Source organism: Galeopterus variegatus, unplaced genomic scaffold (genome assembly GCF_000696425.1).
Source record: "Galeopterus variegatus unplaced genomic scaffold, G_variegatus-3.0.2 Scaffold6970, whole genome shotgun sequence".
NCBI lineage: Eukaryota > Metazoa > Chordata > Mammalia > Dermoptera > Cynocephalidae > Galeopterus > Galeopterus variegatus.
The window spans coordinates 42,391-51,089 of NW_007733081.1; the positions used below are offsets into that span (position 1 = coordinate 42,391).

The following is an 8,699-nucleotide window of genomic DNA, read 5'->3' on the forward strand; positions in this document are numbered from 1 at the left end:
GGGGAGGGGGTGTGGCGGGGGTGAGCGGGGGCAGGCAGGGGACAGGCAGCTGAGTTGTCTACAGGCAAAACAGTCTGTTCTAAGAAGCTAAACAAGAGCAGCTCTCAGAGTGAGAGGACAGGAAGCCCCGGGACTCAGGGAGGGAAGGCCACTGGCCCCTCGAATGGGGGCTTTGTAGAGAGAGGGCGGAGCGGAGCTGGGGGCTCCAGAGGAGATAAGTTTGCAGTCTTTTGACTTCATGGGGACTACTGGGTTTGGGCCAGGATGACTTAGTCCTCCCAGCTCCCCAAACCCGCCGTCCTCTCTGTCCCTCAAATGCTATAATGCCCTTTGGAGCCCCCAGGGCACAGCTCTGTGTAGGACATCAGCCACAGGCCAGGACCAAGGTGGACAGGAGGAATCCCCCAGGGCACTGCCCAGCCCCAGGAAGGCCCAGGTGCATCCAGGCACTGCCGGGATACAGCACAAGAAAGCGTAGGGCTGGCCAGTCCGCTCAGCTGGTTACAGCGCGGTGCCGGGACACCAAGGTCCAGGGTTCAATCCTTGTACCAGCCAGTCAAAAACAGTGCAGCGGGCACAGGGGTAGTTCTACCTCATTTATTGTTTTTCAAGAAGGGCCTTCTATAGAAAAGCACCTAGCAAGGGGGAGTTGGGACAGGGAAACCCAGGGTACCTCAGAGAAAGGAGGAGGAAGGAGAGAAATCCTCCGGAAGAAGAGAAGGCGCCAGTAGCAGGAGGCATCCAGGGCTGGGACAGATCCGGTCCACAGGGTATTGAGCCAACTTGGGCTGACCCCCACAGAGCCCCCATTCCAGGACAGGGCCCCAAGATGGGGGGTTGGGAGGTGATGCTTGGAGAGGACACATCTAAGGTATAGTCAGGTTCCATGATAGGGAGAGGGAAGTCGGGCTGGAACCAAGAGAGGGCAGGCAACGTCCTGGCTCCCAGCTGGTGGGACTGAGCATTTCTGAGCAGTTCTAAGGACCTAGAAGCATCACCGCCCACCAGTGAAAAGGACAGGGCTGGAGGGCCCCGCAAGTAACAGGAAAGGCCCTGTTGGGGAGGCGCCTTTGACATCCCCAAACCTCAACAAACCAAGTCCCTCTCTAGACACAGGACGAGCAGCAAAGCAAGACCTATGGGGAAAGGAACAGCAGACACTGGCTGGAGGTGGTGGCCCTGCCTGCCCCAGCCCTGCTCCCGTGCCCTGCTTCCCACTCGGGCCTGGCTTCAGCAAGGTGTGCCCAGGGGCAGGAGCGGGGGTGACTCCCTGGGCTTGTGGAAGTAGATGGACGAGGACACCTCGGTCTTGAGCTTGTTGTCTGAGCCGTCGGTGGCCGAGGCGTCCGAGGCCCCGCCGCAGTCCTCACAGCAGCAGCAGCAGCAGCAGTCCAGGAAGGCCCGGCCCAGCGGCCTGCAGATGCACAGGAGGAGCACGGGGGTGATGGCACCCTTGAAGAAGGCGGAGAACTGGTTGATGAGGCCCAGGAGGTCCAGGGTCTGGCGGGTCAGCTCGGTGGAGAGGTAGGCCACCACGATGTTGCAGACGTTCTCGGGGAGGGTGCAGAGGGCATAGACGGCGGTCAGGCCCACCACCGTGCTGTTGAGCTGGCTCTCACACTGCTCGTGCTTGCCTGCCCGGCACTCCGGCTTCCTCCCCAGAGGGCCCCGCACCCGCCATGTCACCAGCTGGCAGGTGACGGTGAAGAGGATGGGCAGGCAGAAGTAGCAACCGAAGTACCACCACATGCGGGCGTTCTGGTAGGTCATCACCAGTGAGTAGAGGGACTCGGGAAGGCTGGCCGAGGGTTTCATGACACATGAGTCCACAGTGCCTGTGGCGGGGATGGGCTCCTGTGCCAGCTGCCACAGCAGGAGCTCGGGCATGGCCAGCGTCATGGAGCCCACCCAGATGACAGCCAGCTTGGCCAGTATCGATTGGCACCGCTCAATGGGCCTCACCTTGGGTAGGGTGCTGGTGGCCACGTGGAAGCGGTCGATGCCCAGGGCACAGAGGCTGAAGGTTGTGACTCCCAGAGAGGAGACCTGTGGGCAGGGATGTGGAGTAGGAACGAGGCACTTGGTCAAAACCCTGGTTTCCACCATAGTCAGATGCCAAATTGAGTGACAAGCACAAAAATACTAGTAATGGTAACAACTACCATTTGGCGGGCATATTCTACACAACAAGCACGTTACATATGTCGTCAAACCCTCAATCAACCACCCTACAGAAGAAGAAACTGAGGCTCAGGCAGGACAGGTGACTTGCCCAGGATCTTGCCATAGTGAATGGCAGCGTCGGGACCCACACCCGCCCCCACCTCCTTCGCCTTGTCTCTTTGCTGTTCGCACTGGGGGGTGAAAGGCCTGGATCCCACAGCCCCCGATGCTCTCTAGAGACCTGGAAAATCATCTCTGAGGAAGAACCGAGACAAAGACGTGGAAGTTCTGGGTATTTGCAGGTCCTTTGTCTTCCCACACCCCACGTGTGCCTCAGTGGGCTGAGCGGCCTTGGGGAACATGGCTCACACACTCACACACGCTCTCTCTTACCCTCCTGGCCCTGTCCTGAGAAGCCCGGGGCCTGGCTGTGTGGGGAAGCAGCCCCCCTCCGGGCCAGCCCGTGCCCACCATCCCCGCACGCTGTTCACTGAGCACACAGGAAACCACCCTGCGAGCCAAGAGGAAGAAGCCAGAGCAGCAAGGAAGAGAGTGCCAGCGAGCATAAAGGGAGAAGAGCAGCCCCCGGGCACCCAGCGATGAGCAGGATCCCCCTCCCGCCCAGATTCTTCCATCTTCTGACAGGGGGAGCACAATCCCCGGCTTATTAGCACTGCCACCGAGTGTCCTTTGTGAGAACCCAGCCCCCCCTCTTGGCAGTGGAGCCCAGGCCTGCAGAGGAGCAGTTTTTGTTTTGGACAAAAATACCATTCTCTCTCCTTTCCCTACATCTCAAAAAATATTTCAAGTTTTCTTCCAGGCTGCCTTCCCCTGCTCCATTCTAGGGGCCATCCTGAGATCTTCTCTATAAAAGGGCTCTGGGGTGGCATATTTCGTTCTCCAACTCCTACCCCATCACCCAGCCTAGAGAGAGGACTCTCCGTCACCTTGTGGATCATCTCTACCCTCCAGAAGGTATGGAGGGGGTGGCCTGGGAGGACCAAGGCCAGACCCGTGTATTAGGTGTAGCCATGTGGCACCCACAGTCAGGCAGGGCCAGGCATTCACTGTCCCATCAACCACACGCAAACAAGAGTTCGTATGTGTCTGCCCTCTGTGCCTTAGACCATTCCCAAATAAAACCCACCTTCTGTAATTCCAAGCACTTCATAGACATTACTCATTTACCCTCCAAGAATTCATTCAGATAGCTATTATTATTATTATTATTATCATTATTGTCATCATCATCATCATCATCTCTAATTTACAGATGAGGAAATTGAGGTTTAGGCACGTAAAATAACTTACCAAGGTCACTCAGCTAGTGATGGGCAAAGCCCAGCTTCTTATCTAGTCTGCCCAGTTCCAACGTTCTGTGTCTAACCACTCAGCTCACCTGGGCTGTGAGCACGAGGTCATATCTAAGATGCTGAGGCTATCCCCAGTTGCGGGGTCTTCTTTTGAGTTGGAGCACCTTTGGGCCAACATTAGGTGGTCTCTCTGGGTTGAGAAGGACAGGAAAGGACCACCCCAACTGCTGAATCTCAGAGAGTCTATCCATCTCTGAAATCATTACTGATACACAGTGAAATGGGGACAGAGCTGGGAATAGGACCTGTGTCCAAATGCCTGATCCAAATGTCCCTCTCTCTTGGGCCAGCCCGTGGCTCACTCGGGAGAGTGTGGTGCTGATAACACCAAGGCCCCAGGTTCGGGTCCCATTTAGGGATGGCCGGTTAGTTCACTGGCTGAGTGTGGTGCTGACAACACCAAGTCAAGGGTTAAGATCCTCTTCCCGGGCCGGCCCGTGGCTCACTCGGGAGAGTGCGGTGCTGATAACACCAAGGCCCCAGGTTCGGGTCCCATTTAGGGATGGCCGGTTAGTTCACTGGCTGAGTGTGGTGCTGACAACACCAAGTCAAGGGTTAAGATCCTCTTCCCGGGCCGGCCCGTGGCTCACTCGGGAGAGTGCGGTGCTGATAACACCAAGGCCCCAGGTTCGGGTCCCATTTAGTTAGCTCACTGGCTGAGCGTGGTGCTGACAACACCAAGTCAAGGGTTGAGATCCCCTTACCGGTCATCTTTTAAAAAAAAAAGATCCTCTTACCGGTCATCTTTAAAAAAATAAAACAAACGTCCCTCTCTAGCCAGGCAGGTCACACAGGTCAGGCAGCATCGTCCATTCTCAGGAGGAACAGCAGCCTCCACAGGGAGGCTACTGTCACTACAGTCCTCATTAACCCCCATGTAGCCCCAAGTGAAAAGGCTGCTTGCTTATTGTGTGTTCTTATATAGAGACACTGGCCTTGCTGTGTCTCATGAAGTTGCACATACACTGGTATGTTTTTGCAGTGATTTGATTAAGCTGTCTCCATGTGATCTATACATCCTTCAACACCCATAAGCTTATCTTAATGTGGAAGTTCCCAGAAGTGAAAACATAATGATATACTTTAGAATTGTAGAAAGGCCAGCTGGAAGGACCATCTGGTCTTCCCTCTCCCAAACTGGGAGGTAAGAAAATTGGAGAGGAGATGCGACCTGCCCGATGACACCCAGTATGTCAGTGGCGGAGCTGAAGCTAGAACCCCCTGCTAACTCCCGTGCCCAGAACTAGGTCTTGCCTTTCAGAGAGGACGTAGGAGGTCGCTATGGAGATGACAGCAGCAATGGCAAAAATCACAGTAAGGCAGGGGGGAAAGGGTCTTCCTTCTGGTGTTCGTATTCATGGGGAATTAATAGTGACTTGATCTGGGGGGTCTGTAGGAAAGTGGGATCTCCCTTCAGACCCTGCTTAGGGAGGCAGGATATTGAGGAGTAAAGAAGGGGATCAGTGGGCTCAGGGCAGCTGCAGTGGGCACAAAGGGAGAAAAAGGGGACAGACAAAGGCCAGAGTGATTTCTTGGGTGGAATGATGGAGGAAGGTTGAGGCAGAAGAGGGAGCGGTTCAGGGTCTAGAGAAAGGAGGAGATCTGCCTTGAGGTTGCTCCTGAATCAGGAGACAAAGCTGGGGCTGGAGCCCAGGTGCCCTGCACACCTGCCTGCTTGCCCCACCTGCCTAACTCTCCTGAGAGCTACCTTCCCCAGGGTAGAGGAGAAGAAGCAAATCAGAGCTCCAGGGCTCACATCCGAGGGCCTGATGGAGACTTTGAACCCCTTCCCTGGATTGCAGCCCCATGGTCAGATCTAGCAGGATGCACACTCACCTCCATGAAGGGCACGGCCCGGCAAGAAATGTCACCCAGCAGCCTCTGCTTGGTGATCTCATTGAAGATGACAATAGGGAGGCAGAAAAAGAGGACCAGGAAGTCCCAGAGGGCCAGGCTCGCGAGGATGGAGTTCCAGGCGCTCTTCAGGTAGTAGCTGTGCCACACGATGCACATGACTGACAGGTTGCCCACGATGCCCACAGCAAACACCACCAGGGCCAGGAGCATGATGGCATAGGCACTGTAGGAGCTCTCAGTCACTGGATACAGGGGGTTCTGGATCCGCAGCCTCTGACCCGGTGTCCCCGTCAGGTTGCTCTTTGGCTCCCGCCCACTGCCTGAGGTGTCCCTATCCTTGTCTGGGTTGGGGCTGCTGGCCACCAAGGGCTTGGTGGGCTGCAGGCCAGCAGGGTGGATAGGCCGGGGGTACTCAGCCCACTCCTCAGGCACGTACTGCTGCATGCCCTTGGCCTCCTCATCCTCAGTGCCTCTCTTGGATCGGCCCTGCTGCTCTGGGGCCTCGGCTCTGTGCCTGCCTGAAGACAACAGGGCACCCCCAGAGACCCTGCTCAGCCCCGCAGCCAACAATGCAGCAAGAGAGACTGCTAGGGGCCACAGCCACCGCATGGCCAGACAAGCAGGAGGCAGCTGCCCCGGGGAGAGCAGGTGAGGGCAGGGGACCCAAGTGCTGGGCTGAACCAAGAGAGGCAGCTGGCCGGTTGGGTCCGCCTCCAGTCAGGCGGCTGGCGTGGTGGACCCGCCCTCCCACCCTGCAGGCCATGGGCTGGACAGGGCCCTCTGCTGGACACAGAGCAATCTTTGCTGCCCTCACACTCCTTCTCAGGCCACAGGACCACAGCATGTCAGACGGTGGGACCTCAGAGGCACCTGCTCCAGACCTCTGGCACAGTGAGGTGACAGCAGAGCTGGAACTGGGGCACAGGTCTTCTCATTCTGCCTGATTCTGAGGCAGCTCCTGCATTCAAAACTGAACAACAGCAATCACTGTCATTTATTGAACACTTACTAGGTCCTAGCACTTAGCTGGTTTCTTGGTTAATCCTCTCAATTAACAGCCCTATGGGAAGTACTATTATTACCCATTTTTAGATTTGAAATATGAGGTTTGTAGATGTCAGTCACTTGCCACATAGCTGATACAAAGCAGAGCCTGGCCCAGAACCTGGATCTGACTGCAGAGCCTTTTAACCACAAAAACTCCCCAAAGAAAGCAGCAACAACCAAAATTTTAAAACACCGTTCTGATCCAGACACGAAACAGAGGTACATTTGCTATAACACATCTTTACTCAGTACCTGCTATGCTCTAGACACTCAGTATACAAAAATGTAAAAGATCTCTGCCACCAAGGAGCTTTCAGTCCAGAGGGTGAAATAAATATCTAAACAAGGGTCACAAGGCTGAGGGAGCCCAGAGGCGCCTGGGGGGATCTGGGAGGCCTCCCAAGTAAGGGCACATTTGAATGGATCCTGAAAAATGGCTGTGAGCCGATGGATTAGAGGAAGGAAGGGTGCTGCAGGCAGTAGACACAGCATGGGCAAAGGTCAGTGATGGGAGAGTGGGTGCTGAGCCTGCAAAACAGCAAGGCTGTCATGGAGGCTGGAAGTCAGGGGAGTGTGGGCAGAGAGCAGCAGCGTTCAGGATGCAGAGCCTGGAGAGGGCAGCAGAGGAGGGACCAGAAGGACTTTGGATGCCGGAGCAAGGAGTTTAGGTTTTATCCCAGAGGCAATGGAGAGTACTACGGTTGTTAAGCAGAGGAACAATGACTTAACCACGTTATTTTTTTATTTTTATTTTTATTTTTTTCCTTTTTTTGTCTTTTTTCGTGTCTGGCAACGGATCGCAACCCTCAGTGTCGCGCCCGTACCGGACCGGGACCGGCAACGGGATCGCAACCCTCAGTGTTGCTCCCACACCTCGCTCAGCCAGTGAGCGGCTGGTCTGTATGTGGGATCCGAACCCTCGGTGGGAGCACCACCGCGCTCCCAAGCGGCGCACTGTAGCAGTGCGCCACCGGGCCGGCCCTTAACCACGTTATTTTACAGGGGTCCCTGATGGGCAGCTGGGGTCCTGGCAGCTGTGGCAGAGGAGACTGTTGGGAGGCAGCAGCCTGGGGGAATGAAGAGAGGCCCAGATTCAAAGAAAGCCCATAGCACTGAGGAGCTCTGGCTGTGCCCTGGAAGGAGAGGGCCAGGCTGATCCCAGGCACCAGGTGGACAGTGAGTCCACTCCCCTGTGCAGAAAAGACGAGGAGCCCTGGTGGAGTGCGGAGGGAGAAAAACTCTGCCTTGCACACATGGAACTCCAAGTGCCTGGAGTCACTGGTATTGAGATGCAGGAAAGAATTATCTGCTGCTCATGAGAAAAGTTATAGCCAGACACAGGGAGATACGGGGGCTTTGGCACTGAGCACGAGGTGGAGGTGGGGGTGGATCAGACGGCCAGAGAGTGTGGAGCTTGTAGAGGGGAGGGTGAAGGTCAGGGCCCTGGGAGCCCCCACACTCGCAGGCAGCCAGGGGAAGGGGTGCTCATGAGGAAAGCGGAATAACGTGAGGACAGGGCAGGTAGCTTTGCTCCCACTCCTCAGAGGCTAGAGAGAGAAACCGGACTGTTCGGCCAGGGTTGGAAACCAGGCAGCGAGGGCCTCCAGGGAGCAGAATCCACAGCCCAGAAGCAGCTTTCCTGGAAGACTTTCTGGCCAGGAAGGCCACCAACCTGAGAGAGGGGCCCTGACACACTGTGTCCCCAGAAAAAAGGAGAAGGAAGAGGAGAGGAAGAAGAAAAGGAAAAGACTGGCAAACCTCAGACAAGGCGTCACGGCAGAGCTGCAGAGGTCATCCAGAAGTCAGGCAGATAAGCCAACTGCGGCTTTCATTGTCACCACCACCGGGTCCCCCATGGAGGAGGGAGGAAGCCACACTCCTATCTCCACGTCTCGCATCCTCAGGAAAAGTTGGGGGAAATCTGTGGGAGACACGTGGCAATACAAAAACCTCACCCTAAGCATCAGGTGGTCCATCCTCTGAGTGTGTTTCTCCAATTCTGCTGGAGAACTGACCAGAGGACCTGCCCTGGAGTGACTCCCATGGCATTCGGCTGCTGTCATTGCAACCCGCCACCTTCTGCCTTGTGGTGTGGCTGTTTGGGTGAATAGAATCATCACCGCCTGCACCATCACCGCTACTTACTGACAATAACCTAGTGCCAGGCTCTGTGTGAAATGCTTGATATGGTTATCACTTAATCCTTACATTATTACCCCGGGCCCAAAGAAGTAAAGGTGACTTGCCCAAGGACACACA

At 55.8% G+C, this 8,699-nt stretch overlaps 1 protein-coding gene across 1 annotated transcript; it reads right to left on the reverse strand.

Annotated features, from left to right (window-relative positions):
* Positions 1-1,075: 1,075 nt before the first annotated feature.
* Positions 1,076-6,088, reverse strand: GPR37L1 (G protein-coupled receptor 37 like 1). The gene is made up of 2 exons (XM_008591503.1): positions 5,373-6,088; positions 1,076-2,046 (listed from the first exon to the last, which is right to left on the reverse strand). The coding sequence occupies exons 1-2, from the start codon at positions 6,000-6,002 to the stop codon at positions 1,231-1,233; spliced, it is 1,446 nt and encodes a 481-aa protein (XP_008589725.1). The 5' UTR covers positions 6,003-6,088; the 3' UTR covers positions 1,076-1,230.
* Positions 6,089-8,699: the final 2,611 nt, after the last annotated feature.